General features: G+C 43.6%; 1 protein-coding gene across 2 annotated transcripts; it reads left to right on the forward strand.

Moving 5' to 3' along the window:
• Window positions 1-4,094: 4,094 nt before the first annotated feature.
• dnajc16l (DnaJ (Hsp40) homolog, subfamily C, member 16 like) lies at window positions 4,095-20,252 on the forward strand. Of its 2 annotated transcripts, none has more exons than XM_042088292.1 (15): window positions 4,095-4,302; window positions 5,414-5,600; window positions 5,738-5,804; window positions 6,175-6,499; window positions 8,140-8,324; window positions 9,342-9,446; window positions 10,106-10,264; window positions 11,634-11,764; window positions 12,081-12,258; window positions 13,685-13,867; window positions 14,801-14,877; window positions 15,488-15,568; window positions 16,745-16,834; window positions 17,843-18,013; window positions 18,638-20,252. In XM_042088292.1, the coding sequence occupies exons 2-15, from the start codon at window positions 5,416-5,418 to the stop codon at window positions 19,155-19,157; spliced, it is 2,457 nt and encodes an 818-aa protein (XP_041944226.1). In that variant the 5' UTR covers window positions 4,095-4,302; window positions 5,414-5,415; the 3' UTR covers window positions 19,158-20,252. The 2 variants fall into 2 exon arrangements, with proteins under 2 accessions (XP_041944226.1, XP_041944225.1); XM_042088291.1 differs by having other exon boundaries at window positions 4,096-4,302; window positions 5,401-5,600.
• The last annotated feature ends 27 nt before the right edge of the window (window positions 20,253-20,279 follow it).

The raw sequence follows: 20,279 nt of genomic DNA on the forward strand, positions 1-20,279 counted from the left end.
TGGTGCAAATAACTGACATGTCCAAATGGGCCTTGATGAAATGCGTCGCTAGACTGTTCATACACATTTTAACGGGCCAAAGTTGAAGAGCTTTTGTCCGTTATTGTTCGTGCAAATATAGGCTGATTCATGTTCCCTTGCATTGTGTAACTGAGGTCCATGGCTAGTCTGGCTTTCATCAGACCAAGCTCTATCTTTTAAGAAATCAAAAAATAAATAGCGGGCAGATCAGGCTGGGTTCACCCAGCCTAGTCCATAGGCACCCGATATTGTTTAATTTTCAGATTGAGATATACACGCTCTGGCTATTCTAAATGCAAAAATGCATTAGGGAGTTATGACAAAACTGTAACTAACAAACTAGATCCTAATAGAAAGCTGTTAGCTTCCCTAAGCTACAGGTAGGATTATAAGGTAGGCCTATTTACAACATAAATTGTCAATAGGCTATGCTGGCGACACAAATAAAATCTCCTTTGGAAACCAATGGCTTACGACTTACAGTATCAAGCGGACTTAAACTGCCATATCGTGGCGAAAAGTTGTAATAACATTCACGCAGCTCCATGAGTCAAGGAAAGCGCGAATGAAGTAGCCACTTCTAAATGGGACCCACTACACAGTAGCTTAAGGTGTGTTGCTAAAGCAGCCATAATGAAATGAAGGTGTCATTGTTTGGATACTTCACACACACGTGCTTTTTAATTTCACAGACTACAACTACCAAGCTGGAATCAAAGCACATCGATTCCCCTCTCACACCCTGCACGCACTTAAAACAAAATAAACAGGCGTCTCAGTCTCACGCATGTATAGGCAAAACTGTATCAGACCGGTGTAACGTTGGTAAATCTTCCATTGCACAGAATGATTTTGTAGCACGTGCAATAAATGACAATCGAAAGATACAAACAGTGCTGCTATCAATTTGCTTGGTATAACCGCATTTATACTTTTCTACAAATGCAATCAATCAAATGGGCCTCCATCACTCAACCAACGCTAACGGTAACATTACCTAGGTCCTTATTGATATTACAAGATTAACGTACCTGCAGTAAAAACCAAGCATGTCCGATAAACATCCAAAGATTTATTTCGGCTTCAAGAAGAAATGGGAATTACACTTCATGTGAACATTGTCCTGTCCTTATTAGATGTTCGCTGCGGTAAATTACAGTCCTTGTAGGAAGTGTCCATTGTTTTTCCCCAACCCACTTTTAACTTCCAACAAAATTACGTCTCACTGCAACGATGTGCCATCTAGTGGACAAACGACTACTTATCGCCAATACTGAAAATGCAGCCATGATGATGATGAATATTTATTTTGGCTTTCTTTTGATCCTACTGAATTTGTAATTATGTATCAGCCGTTCTAATACCGATAGTATGTGGGTGCCTGTGTGTGTGCATGTTTATATGTGTGCACCGCCATTTACAGGCCAATGAGTGTACAGTCACTAAATGTACACATAACCTAATTTTTTTAGACCCCCCATGGATGAAATTCTACGAAACTTGGCATACCCCCAGACCCCCAGAGAATGCCAGGTCAATCATGAGACCAACATACCATAAAAGAGAACTGTGTCTGCCCACAGAGAACTGTGTCTGCCCTACCCTCCTTTCGGGGGGTCCAGTCCAGCGGGGGGGGGGCTGCAGATCAAAACGAAAAATGACGGTTCCATGCTATCCATGTGGGGGTACATGCCCACCAAGTTTTGTGTACCCCGGTCTTTCAGTGTCCCGGGAATCCTTGTTGGTGTACGTCACTAAATGTACACATAAGTTATTTTATTGTAGGGCCCCCATTGACCGAAAGTACACAAAACTTGGCATGCATTCGGAGGGTGTCATAATGATCCTACACTTTTAATTTTTAACTAGGTGGCGCTATACATGAAATAAGTGGTAATGGGATGGGTTGACATGCCCCCTTAAGACCAACATACAAAAAAAAGGTGGACCTCCTAGGCCCTACGGTTCTCGAGATATTCACAGAAAACTGTCTCCGGCCACCTACAGGCCAGTTGGTGTATAGTAACATAAATTAATTTATTGTGTGGCCCCCCATGAACGGAATTCCACAAAACTTGGCATGCATACAGAGGGTGTCATAATGATCCTACACTTCCAATTTCGTGCAGTTTTGACTATGTTAGGTCACAGATACCTTCAATTACAACACCTCATTTTTACTTTTTTGTGTTTAACTAGGTGGCGCTATACATGAAATGAGTGGTTATGGAATGAGTTGACATGGCCCCTTGAGATCAACATACAAAAAAAAATGGTCCTCCTAAACCCTACGGTTTTCGAGATATTCACAGAAAACTGTGTCTGCCCTACCCTCCTTTCGGGGGTCCAATTCAGCGGGGGGGCTACAGATCAAAACGAAAAACGATGGTTCCATGCTATCCATGTGGGGTTACATACATTTTAATGTGGGTCTGGCTCGTCAGTTTAAACTTCTTCAGAATTCGGGTTGTATTAGGATAAGAGTGCCCACTAAATGGAAAAAAAAGCTAAACATATCTGTTGTTGATGAGCATGCAATATGTCCACCATAATTATGAGTTATCATGATGTTTATCAGTGATTGATTCTGGTGGGTTATTGTTGAACAGTATGTGCAGATCTGTGGTCCAGTGTTGCCCCCTGCTGGGAGTAAATTGTACATTGCACATATTAACAACTTAGTCTAGTGCTTTGCCAAAATGTAATCTGGGTAGGCCTACCCAGAAGCTCGCATGCAGAACGAACATGTAAATTGGCTCAGGTGAACCCATTAGGCCCTTTCCCACTGGCGAAATTGCCGCGATTTTATGTACCAGAATCGCGGAACGACTGTCCCTTTCACATAGACCGAGGCGGAACGGCGGGACAAAGTGTCTCGCCAAATTTACTACCAAGCCCCCTAGACATTTTGCCGAGTTTTTTCGTTCCGGCACCAGTGTGAATGGGTCAAGGCGGAAAGGGGAATCTGGGCGGGCATTTCGATGCTATGTCCAGCCCACCACAGGAGATTGCAAAAAAATCTAACTGATCAAAAGCAGCAATAGCAGAGACAGCACATTATGTCAATCTAAATTCACAAAGTCTCCAGTCATTCAATGCCTGCTAGAGTTGACTGTAGCTTGGAATGCAACCAGTTGCCATAATAGGCTATCCTAAAATCCAGCGAAAAAACAAAGCATGGCTCTGGGCCTTCCCAACGTTCGGGCCTATGTTAAATCTACATAAATCACCGGCAAAGCATTTAATGACCGCTGTCAATGGCAACGGGTTTTGTGCTTCTGATTAATGTCTTTCATATCACTACACAAGGACTGGAACTTCATTCAAACGTGAAAGCAGACGGTTGATCAGCTGTGTTCTAAAGAATGTTTGATTCAAGTTCAGCAGCGTGTGTTGTTGCGAACTATTTGTTTCTCAGCAAATGCCAAGATGAACGGTAACAAATAGGCTAGGTTATGTAGGCTAAAGTCATATCGTGGGGAGTTTATTATTTCGTTTTGGCAAGTAGCCGTATAATAAGCGGGATAATGTATAGAACGCCGGTCATTACTGTGAAAATAAGTCCCTTCAGGGCGGAACAGACCGGTTCGCCCTGTCAGGACTTATTTTCCCAGTAATGACCGGCGTTCTATACATTATCCCTTACATAGCTGATCCTGCCTTCTGGCTCCCCAAAATGCCGCATAATGTGAACAGATCAGCAGGCCAGCAAATTTTCACCTCGCTTTCAGACACAAAAAGACGGCAAAAAGACGTCTCCTCTTCCCGCAAATTTAGCGGGATCTCTGTGTGAAAAAGCCTAGTAGACCCTAGTGCCATATAAGCTATCTGAATAATAATTTCACATAGGCCTATGGTCTACAGCCCAACATTTTGCTTTTCTTCATTACCACAGTAACTTATAGGCCTAAACACATGATATTTATTTTACTTGTAAAAAATATGACGCTCAAAAAACAAAGATATTTTGTTCTTAATGTACCCGATGGCATACAGATTTGACAGATTTCGTTATTCATCCTGCCTTTTGGACTTTTATTATGATGGTAATGGCGTGGAGTATCTGAGGAAGTGGGAGGTGACGGAGGTGACTCGACCGTAGGATCGTGGAGGAGGAAGAAGAGAGACTATCAGATTCTCTGATACGGCGAAGTGGCTGCTTGCCTGTCACCGGCTGTTAGCTTGGCGCTGCTGTTGACTGAAAAATACTGATATCGGGCCATTGACAGGGATCTACAATGGCTTTGGGAAAATTGTGATAGTGCCAATATTCTGTTTGAGGTATTGTCACCAAATGTCTTTGCAGTAGTTTTGCATATTATGCTACTCTGATATTCATTGCGTCGGTTGCAAGTGGTCTTCGGCATTTAAGTTTAATTGGTTGTAGCTGCTACGTTACTGACGTTAGCTCGCAAGGTTTGGCTAGAGAGCTAACTAGCTGAATAGTGATAGCATGACAGCAGTCACTAGTCTTAGGTTTAAATTGCTCTATGTAGTTCCTTCTCAGGATAATGTTGTTTGATTTCACAATTCGGCAGTCATTGCCGCAGTACATTATCATATATTGAGGAGGCAAAGTAAACGTCCTTAACCAGCTCTATTTGGGAATTGTGCCAATGAGCTGACATTTGGACAGCATCACCTAGGTAGCCAAAAATACTGCTAGCTTAGCTTAGCAATACAATAACTCAAAGAGACAGACAGCGCTAAAGCTTTGCAGACAGTTTTGCACAATGTTCGATCAATTGATATTAAAAAAGGTTTTGCATTTAATTTCAAGTGTTGGAGTATATTTCTCAAATTGGTGTTACCGGTAACTCATCTAATGCAACCAGTAGACGGTTCATTGGCACCAAGTGAACGTGAACGTGGGTTAGTCATGGTTTCAAATGGGCAATGGTCTATCTTGTCGGCCTTCAGCCTTTACTTTGCAGTCCTATTTAGGTTTATTTGACATAGAGACATTGTTAATTAGATTGCGACTGGGTAACTGGGTAAACAACGTTTTTAAACGATTGAGTGACAGAGAAAGTATGACCTGAAGAAAGCTGGACCACCTGTCATACTTTAGCTACATGGTGATGATTTGTCAAATGTCGATTCTTTGTTATTCTATTCTATTTTAGGTATATTTAAATGAATGCATGAAACTATAGGAATTGTTCAGCTCAATATATGAATCTTCAGCAAAAAGGAAAAGGGGCATTTTGCTCTTTAATTAAATAGCTAATTTATTTTGCTGTGATCAAAGTCCAAATGAGGAAATAATGTACAATTACATGCTGTCTTTACAAAGTCTACAATGGCCTTATACATGTCTTTGTAAATGTAATGGGTATCTTATTGGTTTTTATTGGTTTTGTTTGTCTCTTTCCTCAGCTAACCTGAGTAGCCATGCAGAAGATGGGAGGACCCTGGAGGTTGACATGGGTGTGTCTGGTCGTGTGGCTGACCATGGTTGTCCTGCTGCTGGAAACGTCGGCCACAGCTGAGTTCGACCCTTATAAAGTCCTGGGTGTAAGCAGGAAGGCCAGCCAGCCAGAGATTAAGAAAGCATACAAGCAGATGGCGAAAGAATGGTGAGCTTCTGTCAAACATGAACTGTCTGTGGTGGTTTTATTTCCACACACTTGTGCTTTGCTGCCTTTAGATATAGCTGGTATGTGGCCACTGAGGCTAATATGGCTGCCTTGGTTTTCCTTTGTTTGTTTTAAAGGCACCCTGACAAGAACAAAGACCCTGGGGCAGAAGATATGTTCATCAAGATATCAAAATCCTATGAGGTACGTTGGTATTGATATAATAATCTAAAGTGTTACCCTGCTGATTTACTAGGCTATATTGGAGATTATCATAGCTAAGATGAGGTGCATTCAAAATAGGCAAATGCAAACAGTTTGCTGTTTGCCTTGAGTTCCCCGCGAACACTCGCAAAGTTTTTGAGGAGGTAGTTCTCCAGTGGAAACGGAAGTGAGCTGGACGAGGGGTTGCCGTTACAATGGAATGTTTACACCAAATCATTTAATCATATAGCTGTTCAGAGAAAACATATTCGCCACAAACGTTCACCACTGATGCCAAATTTGAACGCACTTATGGTGAAATTGGCGATTGCCGTAGCTAAGATGGTAATTATCTTCACCTTCCCCCCAGATCCTGTCCAATGAGGAGAGACGGTCGAACTTTGACCGTTTTGGGCAGATGGACGAGAACCAGCAGCATCACAGCCAGCCCGCTCATGGTTTCCACGGTTTCCACAACAGCTTCTACTTCGACGACTCCTTCTTCCACTTCTCACGCTCTGGCCGCGACTTCGCCGACAGCAAGTACATGCTTCACTTTGCGCAGTACAACAACGAGGTGGTGCCAGACAGCTTCAAAAGGCCCTACCTGATCAAGATCACGTCCGAGTGGTGCTTCACCTGCATTCACATCGAGCCCGTCTGGAAGGAGACGGTACAGGAACTGGAGGCTCTAGGTAAGGCTGGGCGATTGCATAGAGCATTTGAATGGAGTTTGAGTGGAATCGTGTATGAGACTGAATGCATCAAGCTTCTGAGTGGAATTTGAGTAGTACTGAATGCATAGAGCCTCTGAATCAAAGTCCTTTTAGGCAAGTCCCTCCACTCGGCGGCCATATTGCAACGCTTTTGGGGCACTTATCGGGCATCTATTTTGGCAAAAATGCGCATGCGTAAGGCTTCCAGACACCAATCTTGCTCCAGCGGTGAGATCACACCACATGATTGGCATGATGTCTTCACAACACACCACATGATTGGCTCAATGTATTCACAACACAACACATGCTTGGCTCAATGTATTCACATGTCGACGTTTTGCCGCGGAAAGGGTTGAATTTGTGTAGACAACTGCCATATTGGCGTTAACCCCATGCATTTCTATGGAGGATTTTTTGAGTGCTGTGTCTCATTAGAAAGTCTCTGCTCTGAATGGAGTTTGAGTGGGAGTGTGTGTGTGTGTGTGTGTGTGTGTGTGTGTGTGTGTGTGTGTGTGTGTGTGTGTGTGTGCGCGTGCGTGTGTGCGCTGAAGTTTCATAGACGTTGTATGCATGATTAGAGGTTTATAGCATTGTATACACACAGAGCTTGAAGTGATGAAGTTCCATATGAAGAAATGAAGCTTCTTCTTAAGACTGTATGCTAACACGTCCGGCTCATGTAGAGGCTTTGCTTGGGGTTGCTTTTATAGCCCTTTGTCAGTCTTTGGGACAAGTCCTGTCACAGAAGTGTCACAAGGTAAGCACACCTCAGCGTTGAGCCAGTTGTCTTGGCATACAGCGCTCCCAACTCTGCTCAGTGCAGTGCATGATCGATGGCTATTGGCTACGGCTTGGCTACGTTACTAAGTTCTCTGTTGGAATGGCAAGTGCAAATACAGGCAAGACAGGCTGGCTGTGCTGCCATCGACATGCCAACAGGCAGGCCAGGCAGAGTGGTCAGCTGAACCCCGGGGAAAGAGAAGTGGATGGCTATTAGAGTTGCATGTTTCTGTTCTTGTTTCCCTCATCACCTCTACTGTTTGTCTCTACTGTTTCTAAGATCTGTATCCTTGTATATCTGGTCTGTAGTATCTGGTGTATAATCTTAATAACTGATACATAATCTGGTAACACATATGATCTGTATACCTTGTACAAATTTAGATGTTGAAAATGTCAGTGGATATTTACCCAATGACCCAGTGCTGGGCAGGCGAGGGCAGGTTTGGGATGGCAGTCGTCTTGCCTTCTTTTCTGGAATTGGATCAGACAGCAGGGGAGCACTTCTATGCTGTGTAATTAGAGGTCTCATTATACCAACCTGGCTGCAGTTAATGACACTGCTGAGCAACAGTGACTCTAACACCGATCTGAGACTCCCTGATTTTAGGGCCTCCACAACACAAACCGTTCACATATTTTTTGGGCTTTTGCCTTTATAACGACAGGACAGTGAAGAGACTGACAGGAAGCGAGTGGGAGAGAGAGATGGGCTGGGATCGGGAAATGACCCGGGTCAGACTCGAACCCGGATCAGGTGGCACAGTAGTTAATGCTGCCGAGTGTGTGTGTGTTTGTCTGTCTGTGTGTGTTTGTGTGCATGTGTGCATTCACAGGTGTGGGGATAGGTGTGGTTGACATTGGTTACGAGCGTCGCCTGGCCAACCAGCTGGGTGCCCACCGCACACCCTCCATCCTCGGCCTGATCAACGGGAGGGTGACCGTCTTCCACTATGCCGTCGTCCGCGAGCACCTGCGCCAGTTTGTGGAGAACCTGCTGCCGCAGAGACAAGTGGAGAAGGCATGGACCACCATACAGCTCTCTCTCTCTCTCTCTCTTTCTCTCTCTCTCTCTCTCACGCACGCACGCACGCACGCACGCACACACACACACACATTTCACAAGGTAGATAAATGAAAGCATTTGCGTCTGTTCGTGGAGAACCTGTTACCTCAGAGGCAAGTGGAGCTATACAGCTCACTCTCACAGACACACACACACACACACACACACACACACACACACACATTTCACAAGGTAGATATATGAAAAGACCTGTGCCAGTTCGTGGAGAACCTGCTGCCGGAGAGACAAGTGGAGAAGGCGCAGCTACTGTATACAACTCTCTCTCTCACACACACACACACACACACTTCACAACAGGTAGATCTATAAAAGAAAATCCACCAGTGGATAAGACTGTCATTTATCTCTTATACAACATATTATACACCCAAGTATTTCACAACAGATGCAGACAAATCTCTCCCATTTGGTGTGTTGGATCTGTTAGATAATTTAGAAATGCCTATGTAAGATGTTGAAGAACTTCCAGTGTGATGTTTTGACAAACCAGGATGACTTACAGGCCCAGGCTGTTAAGAAAGGCGATGTTAGAAGTCATGAATCCATATGTACTGATTTTATTTACTCATTTATTAGGCTATTGATTGAATTGATAGTGTTGTTTATTATTACTATTCTCCTTATTATAGTTTGACCAACATTCTAATCTGTTCCCTGTTCAATTTTAAATATTCTGTTGTTTTGTATTTTTGTGTCGCTTTGGACAAAGGCGCCTGCCAAATCCATAACCATAACCATACTGCACTGGAACTTCTCAGACTTAGATTATGGCCTGTTTTAGGCCCCTGTTGTTTATATATATATAATCAAGATGTAGAAGGGCAGGAGTGAATAAAAGTTGTTCTGTGAAAAGTTAGTGTGGGTCTTGATGCTGGGATGGCAGTGGTGCATATTGGGTAACTGCTGGATGTTTATTGTTTTGTTGTTGTTGTTGTTGTTTACGGTGGACAGGTGACCGACAGCAGCTACCTGCAGTTCCTGGGCAGCTGGCCCGAGGAGAACAAGCCCAGCGTGCTGCTGTTTGACCAGATGTCTGAGATCCCCTTGCTCTTCAAGGTGAAGACAGACAGACAGACAGACAGACAGACAGACAGACAGACAGACAGACAGACAGACAGACAGACAGACAGACAGACAGACAGACAGACAGACAGACAGACAGACCGACCGACCGACCGACCGACCGACCGACCGACCGACCGACCGACCGACCGACCGACCGACCGACCGACCGACCGACCGACCGACCGACCTTCCTTCCTTCCTTCCTTCCTTCCTTCCTTCCTTCCTTCCTTCCTTCCTTATGCATACAGTGGCACAGTCATGCCGTTGTGTGGGATTTCAATCAACAGTAGGATTAAATACAACAGGGGGTCTTAACTTTCTGCCAAAGGCCTAAGATTTAAACTGTTGTGTGGGTACATTCTGGTGTTATGTTGCCGATACAACTTGGGATGAAAAACAGCTTGAATTTTAAGGGATTATTTCTTATACCAGCATATTTTTCATGTACCAGTTTGTGCTATTAAACCATGGGAATAATGGGTAATCTCTACCCTCCCCCTTCAAAAAAAATCATGTAGATGTTAAGAATGCATACGCATACCAGAAGTAAATAATTAAACACTTAAATTGTTTTTCTTCTCCATGTTGGCATTATGGCTCTTGGTGTTTAATAGTGGGAATATGTATATTTCTATCCTTTTTCCTGGCAGCTCACTGCATTTGCCTATAAAGACCACATGAAGTTTGGGTACGTGGACCAGGGAGTCAGCGAGACCACAGAGGTCCAGCGCCAGTTCAACATCAACACGTATGCGCCCACCATGCTGCTGTTCAAGGAGAACACGGAGAAGCCGGCCGACGTCATTCAGGTGAGGCTCAACTCAAACTCTTGGGGGCGCTACAGACGAGGCTCAACTCAAACTCTTGGGGGCGCTACAGACAAGGCTCATCTCAAACTCTAGGAGGCGCTAATGTGGATGGCGGCCAACAAGCAATAAGCTACAGAGAGCTGTGAGGCGTGTGGGAGCATAGAGCTGGACGTGTCAGACCATAGAGCTGGACGTGTGTGAGCGTAGATCTGGATGTGTGGGAGCATAGAGCTGGACGTGTCAGACCATAGAGCTGGACGTGTGTGAGCGTAGATCTGGATGTGTGGGAGCATAGAGCTGGACGTGTCAGACCATAGAGCTGGACGTGTGTGAGCGTAGATCTGGATGTTTGTGAGCGTAGATCTGGATGTGTGGGAGCATAGAGCTGGATGTGTGGGAGCATATAGCTGGATGTGTGAGAGCGTAGAGCTGTGAGATGTGTGTGAGCGTAGAGCTGGACCGTAGGATCTTGCTCATAGTATTAGATTAGAAAAATGATTTTGCCAAGAGATTAAATTCACTGGTTGCCTGTAGGGCTGCAGAATTAATTAATTTTCCCTCGAAATCGCAATTTGAACTAATGCAATTAGCTAATCACAAAGGCTGCAATCAGTTTTGTAGCTCGCCACTCTGCCCCAATGGTTACTCTTGTGGCATCTATAATTGTTTTTGCACTGAGTAATATGGCTCCTTGTGCACCTTAATGGCGGAACGCTGAATGTTTTTAGAAACTCCGAGGCGGAACGGCCGTGTCGCCGTGGCCCGCCTATTTTACCACCAAGAGGGGTAGACATAAAGGCACCAGTGTAAATGCGGAAAGGGGGGATGTGAGGGGGAAGGAGGACATGGGCGGGGGTGATTTTAAAAACACGAACAGCTGATCAGCTGATCAGAAGGAGCAACAACAACAACAAAGGAGAAACAAGTAACATAATGTTTAGAAAACATAGCAAGCCTGATGTAATAGCCCATTTAGGCCTACAACATTATCCTTACCAGCAGTTGTGGTCTATATATGGGATATGGGAATATGTGTACCATCGATGGCATCTGCACACATCAGATACCCCCGTGCAACAAATGCATCGATTGTCTTCTGAAGACGTGCGCCACTCGACATGCACTAACTTCCCCCACCACCATGCATACAGTGGGGACTTTCCTTTTGAAAGCATGTTCTATAATTTCCTTTGTTGAGACGTGTGTGCAAAGCAGAGCTTGGTGTGTTTAGCTCTGCAGAAAGAGAGTGGATTAAAACTTGGAGAATCATTTAGCTGCCACAGTCATGTTTGCGTTGAAAATTAATTTTTGAAAGTTAGACAAATTGTTCTGACAGTGTCTGTGTCTGCTGGTGATTGTTCTCCAACAGGCCAAAGGCATGAAGAAGCAGATTATTGATGAGTTTGTCTCCAACAACCGTTTCCTTGTGGCTCCCCGATTGGTCAACCAGAAGCTGTTTGATGAGTTGTGCCCTGTGAAGCAGTTCCACCGCCGTAGGAAGTAAGAGACACACACACACACACACACACACACACACACACACACATTGCTGGTCAGTCTGACTGGTTAATTAGAAGCTCTTTGATGTACTTTGTCCAGTTATCCAACATACATTTTGTTCAGTTCTCCCACATACTCTACCACATACACATTCCATGAAAGGGTGTGCAGGGACATGATGTTAGGGTAGTCACACGTGTGTATGTTGGTAAGCACAGGTGATTTAATATCTGTTTTTAGCACACAACAATACTAAGTAGCCTCACCTCCACACACACCCCTCCCTAACCTGTAGTTCCTTGCTGCGTCTGCTCAGGTACTGTGTGTTGTTGATTACGGGCGATGAGGACTCGTTCTCGGCGAGCAACAGCGCCTTCCTGGCCTTCGCCTCGGCCAACACCAGAGAGGTGGTGCGCTTCGCTTACGTCTACCAGCGCCACCAGCAACCCCTGTGTGACGCGCTGCTCAAAAACAAGGACGCACAGCCGCCTCAGGTATTACACACACGCACACAAACTCACACGCACATTCTCTTACACACACACACATACCCACAGTCTCTGTTTCACACGAGTGACTCAAACACAATCATCATTTAGGATCATAGGGTTGTGTGTGTGTGTGTGTGTGTGTGTGTGTGTGTGACAGCTAGGGCAAGCATAATGCGTGCCGCCAAATATTTTTAATTTTACACCTTCAGTGTTTCTCATATGTTGACTAATCTGTGGTGCGGCGCCACGAAATCAAAACCGGCCTATTTAAATTAAAGATAAGATGAAATCCTTTGATTGAGCTGTGCTTTTTACGCACACAGCCATTCCTTGCCCTGCCTGCTCTCTCTCGTAACAAGCCCGCTGCCCCTCCTCTGCATGTGCATTTAACAAAATTGTTGAAGGATTGTTGTTGCCAGAAGCATTGCATAGAACACGGCGGGCTAAATTGCTAATAAATCCGCTTAGCATGGAAAGACCCAAAAAATATACTTTTTTTCTAAATTGTTTTTTTTTTAAATCCGCTTAGCATCGTGACCATGCTGTGCAAATTTGTTCAAAACTGCTGCAAGTTAACTCTGCTAAGGTCTTATCATAACATAGTACATTGAGGAGACTAAACTAAGTTAAGTTATGCAATCAAGCAGTATCTCAAAGCTAACGTTAGAATACTGTTTGGATGTTGAGTTTAGCATGCTTACTTACAGCTGCTTGTCAATTTCGTTACTCATGCAGGGCTCATTTTATTGACTGACACTGAATGTTTGCAAAATCCCGATGTAAATGGAAAAGTGTTTTCCAAGACTCAAAAGTGCTTGTCCCAAGGAGAAGTGGGCTACGGACCGTTATTTGAACTAACTACGTTACGAATTGCATCCACACATCAGCAGCCTTTTAACTGTGTTAACTTAGTGCAGGAGTTCCCTGACGAACGTCTTAAAGTGACAGACACTCAATTAGACCTATACACTACTGAACTTTATTGAATGCTACCTCTGACTAAGAATGCATTACTTTGCACTTGTATAGTCTTTTATTTTGTAATTTTAAGAGCAATATTATATATTGCTCTTAAAGCAATATTATAGCAAAATAATATAAGTGCAATGTTAAGGAATTCATGTTTTTTCATTTAGATATGTAAATCAACATGTATAAATTGCTATTTGTCATTTAATGGGGAGATAATCGAATCGAAATCGAATCGGACTGAAAAAATGAATCGTTAGATTAATCGATGCATCGAAAAAATAATCGCTAGATTAATCGTTTAAAAAATAATCGTTTATCCCAGCCCTAGTGACAGCGAGTGAGTGCGGCATGTGTGTGTGCGCATATGTAGGTGGTGAATGGGGATTCTGTAGAGGCACAGTAAGACTAGTAAGGTATACAGAAATGCTGGAGCTCAATGTGATGATTGTGTGTGTAGGTGGTGATTCTGGAGAGACGCAGTAACACTGGTAAGGTGGTGTATAAGGACGTCCTGGGTGGCTGGAACGGCAGTGAGGATGACCGACGGCGTCTGAATGAACATCTGGACATCCTGCAGAGGGACCCCACGTACCTCAGTCTGGGTGCTACGATACCAGAGCTAAACAACGAGCTAGCCTCTGTGAGTCTCACACACACACACACACACACACACACTATTCACACTACAGTATATACCACATACCTCAGCCTGGGAGCTACACTACCAGAGCTAAACAACGAGCTAGCCTCTGTGAGTCACACACACACACACACACACACACACACTATTCACACTACAGTATATACCACATACCTCAGCCTGGGAGCTACACTACCAGAGCTAAACAATGAGCTAGCCTCTATGAGTCATACATGCGCGCACACACACACACACACACACACACACACACACACACACACACACACACACACAAACCTCAACATTGGAGTTATGATACCAAAATTAAATAGTGAACGTGTTAATGAGTTAACCCCTTAAACGTGTGTGCCACATACCTGAGCATAGAAGCTGCTATGTCACCAAATCGGCACCAAAGCACAATGGTTGCACACATCATTTGGACATTCTTATGTATGTGCATTACCTGAGACTCTTATATATAGTTCTGTAGTATGTACCTGCATTACCTGAGACTCTTATTATATATAGTTCTGTTATACAACATAGTCTAAACTCATAGATCAAACACACACACTGTAGCCAGTTAAGACCAGCTTTACATAAAGTGACCAGGCAATAAAGATTTTACATTTGCATGTATTCATTTAGCGACTTATAGCAAGAGAATAACATTCAAGCTACAATGCAGAGGAAACCTTAGCTAGGAATTACTACTGCATCTATCAGTACAGTCAATTACTAGAGGATAGAGTGGCAACATCATAAGCACTAGTCAAAGTGTGGTAGGATGGAGGTGGAGGATTTGTGCTGTATACCTCTAAATAAAGGTTTTGAGTTTACTGACTTGATTGTGATTGAATAATGTTACGGTCAGGGTGTGTGCTGGAATGTGAGAGTAATTCATTTTGTCCCGTTGACCTGTTTGAACAGATGTTTCTGATTCAGTGGATGTACACGGCCTACGACTACATCTGCCAGCTGTACACAGATCTGCTCTACTCCAACTGGTGAGTGATGGAGACTCTATGGGGCCCTATTTCAATGCTGAGCAAAGTGCAGTGTAACTAATGCTAATTTCATAACTTAGTAAAATCAATTTGAAGAGTCAGCGCAAACATTGATGTGTCGGCGCAATCATTGACGAGTCAGCGCAAACATTGATGAGTCAGCTTAACGCTCCCACATGCTAGTTCATGGTGCGAGAACTTTGCTTGTTGACACACTTCGCACTTTGCCTGCCATTGAAATTATGGCCCTGTGTCTCCACTGTAGCAGTGGGTTGTAAACATTTCTGTCTTGATAACTATAATATGCAGTCCTACCTTTGTCTCTAAAAGAAACAAACAGTGTGAATTTGCCAAAACATGGGAGATTTTATGTGTCTTTACGGTGCATTTGAATTCCCTGTAACTATAATTTCATTATGATTAATGTGAAATGTTGGCAACCATCATGTTCTTTTTTAAGAAATGTTATTCTAATATAGTATGGCAGGAAATTATATTATGAATACATGCATATGTTAGGTAAATTTGTTTTTTAAAGTGTGAAGTACATGACTGTAATTGACCCCCCCCCCCCCCCCCCTTTTTTTTTTTCTTTTTGCGCTGCCCCCAGGAGAGAGATGATGCCCATCATGTCCCTGATCTTCTCTGCCCTCTTCATCCTGTTTGGCACCGTCATCATCCAGGCCTTCAGGTGACACTAGCACTACATACTACATACACCCACATGCAACACTCATACTAGGGTCTTTAAGTCTAAAATTCAATCATCTCAATTTTAGGCTTCAAAACAGTGGCGAACATTCTTCTACATCAAATACCTCCTCAAACTCTCTGCTAGTGTTAGCAAATGTTTGTGGAAAACTCAAGGCAAACCGGAAACTGTTTGCAAACGTTCACGAATATGTGTTTGCGAATTTTAACGCACCTCATATATTGCCTCAGTGTTAAATTACATGTCTTAAATATGTACGTTCATTTCCTGCTCCTTACCCCGTCGGCCTTCATGTTTTGAGAAATGTGTTAGCGCTATTCTTAGTTCTGTGTGTTGTAGTTTCTTTCTTAAAAATCCAGGCATTATTATGCTGCAATAAAACTACAGCTATGGCAACTTTGAAAGTTATTTAGGTACTCTTTTCCTTACTTTTTCCTTCTTCATGTAGATCTTCAATTTAATTCATGAAGGTCTTTAAAAGGCCTTAATAGCTTAGGTCTTAACTAGGTCTTAAGGTTTTAACTTGTTGAAACCTGCGGATTAGAAACCCTGTGAGACAAATACAACATCAACAAGATATGATATTGTGTATATCTGTAGTTTAGCCCTACAGTCAAACGTTTGGCAGTTTGAATTCATATATTATTATTATACTTCCTGTAGCCTTTGTTTCATAATTGACTTACCTTACCTACTATGTTTGGGGTTTTACTGTCCCTTGCATGTATTATACATATCTATCTCATGTTTTATTGGGTTAAATGTTGTGTAATGTATTTATACATATCTATCTCATATGTTTTACTGGGTTTAACGTTGTGTACATGTATTTATACATATCAATCTCATATGTTTTACTGGGTTAAACGTTGTGTAAATGTATTTACACATATCTATCTCATATTTTTTACTGGATAAATGTTGTGTAATGTATTTATACAGTACATATCTATCTCATATGTTTTACTGGGTTAAACATTGTGTAAATGTATTTATACATATCGATCTCATATGTTTTACTGGGTTAAACGTTGTGTAAATGTATTTATACACATCTATTTCATATGTTTTACTGGGTTAAACGTTGTGTACATGTTGTTTCGTGTGTTTGCTGGTGCTGAGAGTCTCATCTGCTCCTCTTTTTTCCACATGCAGTGAGTCTGGCGAGGAGAAGCCCAGCAAGCCCAAAGCAAAGGAGCCGTCCAAGACTGCAGAGGGGTCAGCTGGCCCAGAGAGTACTTCCAGGTCAGACACAGGAAGTAATTAATTATAAAAACGGAATGTTATTTTAAAGGGTTTTTACCTTATTTAACGTCTAGCCAAAATGGATACAATTAATGAATGTTTATCCACCATGAATATCTGCAGTGAGACCCTGCTAATGGCATGTATTTACCAACTAGAGGTCTGCGGCGGGACTGATTTTTCAGTCCCGCTCCTGCCCGCTCCCGCAATATTCTGTCCCGCTCCTGCCCGCTCCCGCATTAATGTGTCATTTTTAGTCCCGCTCCCGCCCGCATCTGTAACATGATGTCCCGCTCCCGCCCGCTAAAGCCCGCATGCAGGAGGGATTTCAGTTTTTCATTTTTTCATTTTTTCATTTTTCAGTTTTTCATTTCTGTCTCTCGGAAGGAGCACACACACCTGGAGAACTTCTTGGTTCTGAATGTAGGCTAACAACTGAAGTAGGCCTAGTCTGGTGCCCTCTTCCTCTGTCATGCTTTCGATTTTGAGTTTTGACAATGAGCAGCAGGAACAAAATTGAACCCACGTAAACGACAATATAGGCTATAGGCTTAGGCTACTATCCGTCAGTTATGCTTAAACCCCGTTTTTTTTAATGCTGCCTAACAGAACATCCAGCTGAACTATAGTTATGAACACTACTTTAATAATTTCCATATTTAATTTTACGCACATATTTAATTTGCGGGAGTGCAGTGAATCATCGGTTTGTCCCGCACCCGCGAACGCACCTCTCTCATCCCGCCCGCTCCCGCAAAGAGCTTTCAAAAGTTGTCCCGCGCCGCACTCTTTTGCTTCAGGACCCGCGGGTCTACTGCGGGAGTGCAGACCTCTATTACCAACTTCCTTTCATAAAGATCTTGACTGAATGAGGACAATACAGTGCACATCCATAATGTCCCCCACCCTCAGTATTATTTGGATTGGTTTTAAAAATGTGATGTGCCTGATGTATAGTGTGAAATTGTGTCTGTTAAAGTCTTAACATCCTCTTGTCGTCTCGTACAGTCGGGCGCCCAAGAAGACCTTTGTGGAGGTGACTGAGCTGACGGACATCACGTACACCAGTAACCTGGTCAAGCTAAAGCCAGGTCACATCAACGTGGTTCTAGTACTCACCGACTCCTCCAAACAGGTTCTGCTCAAGAAGTTCGCCAAGGAGGTTTACTCTTTCTCAGGGTGAGGAGTCTCTGTTGGCTTAGATGCAAACCCACAGAACAGTCTCTGAGAAACAGTTGTGGTTAACCGTAACAAATTATTTAACAAATTTGCAGCAAGGTCATGTTGTCACATGCAGATTATATCCATGACAAATCTTGCGCTAGACTTACTAAATGTTTTGCTGTTTGCAAGTTTGCTGCCAATTCTTTTGTCATTTGTATACCAATGTGCATATTTATTATGTGCAAAGCAGGAATTAAACTATGAGCATGCTGAGTGTTAACTCCACTGTAGCTTTTTATAATACAGCAAGATTACTGTCTGATTAAGTGATATAGTGTTTTTTTTAATCCTCCTATATAAATAAACTGGCCACAGCAGTGCTGAGGACATGACACCACCAGGAGTCAACTGAAGCCCCTTTCGGATACTGTACTTCCCCTCTGTCTTGTCTCATGTATTTTGTTATTTATTATATATATCTTTATATATCGGTTCACTCGAGTGATGAGGTTGAACGCTCATCGTGGACGTGAATGTTATACTCAAGGAGAAAACGGTACACGAGAGCAGACTACGTAATGAAGTGTAGCATACTGTAGGTGAAGTAGCCCTAAGTTTGTGTGTCTGGTCTTTCTTCAGGAGTCAGTCTCTTCACTACTCGTTCCTGAATGTGGATAAGCACCAGCAGTGGATGGACTCACTGCTGGAGTCCGCCCCTGACGCCCTCCTGGTCGACCGTCCAGATGAAGACGACGAGGACAGCTCTGGTACTGGGGCCAAAGCCGACTACACAGGCTACGTGTTAGCATTGAATGGCCACAAGAAGTACTTCTGCCTGTTCCGACCCGTCTTCACTGGGGAGGAGGTTGACCAGAGCCGATCCTCTGATGACGATGGAGCTGCAGCTGGAGGAGTCAGCGGTGCGTCGGCATCGATGGCGAACAGCACACGCTCGCGTTCCAGCTCCAGCCAGCGGTCCCGCTCACGCTCCCGATCGAGCTCCAGCACAAGGGGGCGCCAGAGGCCCACCACGTTGCAGATCCACCACAAGCTAGACCGGCTGAACCTGTGGATGGAGAGGCTGCTGGAGGGCACACTGCCTCGCCACTACATCCCCACCTGGCCCGGCCTGGACAAGATCACCCCTGAGAAGAAGTAACACTAGCGCTAATGCTAATATTAGCACCAATGCTAATCTTAGCACTGATGCTAAATGCTAACATTGGGGTTATGGTAATGCCAATGTTAGCACTGATGCTAAAGCTAACGTTAGCTTCACACACCAGTGGAAGACTGACTGAGCTATGCCACTGTCACACAGAAACACCTCTGCTCTGGGTCAGGACCTCAGGGCCAAGTCTGTGTCTGTGTATTTTTTTAAATGCTTCTTTAGTACAAGTGATGGACTGTCTATCTGTCTGTTTGACTGACTGGATACATTGATGAAAGGAAGCCCATGCTGTAATTGCACTGATACACAGGGGTACCCACAGCTGATGTGCTGAGGTCTGTGTGAGGCATCGCGAACTGTGGGTACGTTAACGCTTTAGCGCAGTCACTGATGTCCCTCTTCCCTCTCTAGAGCACCTGGCGTACTTCCTGTTCCTGCTGCAGGGGTCAGAGGTCACCCTTCTCCCCTTCCCCTTGGCTTCTGAAACTGCTGCTTTAACTTCAGATATAGAAATAATGTAACAGCTGAACTCTGGCCCTGCTCAACACTAGTCCCCCACTCTCCGCATCTTCGCACTCTCCTCTTCTCCAAAACTTCATTTCAAACTACAGTATGCCATCAAGTCTCAGCTCTATCTTAAGCATGAAATGGTTTGCCAAGCTACCGACTTTATCAGTTCTTGTTTTTCATACAAACGATACGCCTTGCCTATGCATGTATGCTCTTTTGCCTTCGTCCCCCTTGATGCAGTTCGATCCACAGCTTGACCAACTGACTCCGGCACAAGTTACTGTACCCCCACTCTGCTTGCGTGACTTTATGATGCGTGAATCAACACTGAGTCTTTTAGGATGTGTAGTTTCTGTCCACTTCAACACTGTTGATCAGGCTGTGTTTGGCCACACAGAGATAAACCCTACTAGCTAGCAAATAAATATATAACTAAAAGAAAGATAAAGAAACATATACTGTAGCTGTTATTTATGTTGATGACATAGAACACTGTGTACTGCGCTATGTTTAACTTATGTTTGCCATGTGCTCTCTTGCGTTAAAAATAAAAATTTATACAAAATATGTTAACTCTGAGGATTGTTTATGATCTGTTGA

The sequence above is a fragment of the Alosa sapidissima genome, chromosome 4 (assembly GCF_018492685.1).
Source record: "Alosa sapidissima isolate fAloSap1 chromosome 4, fAloSap1.pri, whole genome shotgun sequence".
NCBI classification, from domain to species: Eukaryota; Metazoa; Chordata; class Actinopteri; order Clupeiformes; family Clupeidae; genus Alosa; species Alosa sapidissima.

Coding starts and splice junctions, on each gene's coding strand:
- dnajc16l (XM_042088292.1), top strand. CDS start 5,416: ATGCAGAAGATGGGAGGACCCTGGAGGTTGACATGGGTGTGTCTGGTC. Junction 10,265..11,633: donor AGCCGGCCGACGTCATTCAG/GTGAGGCTCAAC, acceptor GTTCTCCAACAG/GCCAAAGGCATGAAGAAGCA. Junction 12,259..13,684: donor AGGACGCACAGCCGCCTCAG/GTATTACACACA, acceptor TTGTGTGTGTAG/GTGGTGATTCTGGAGAGACG.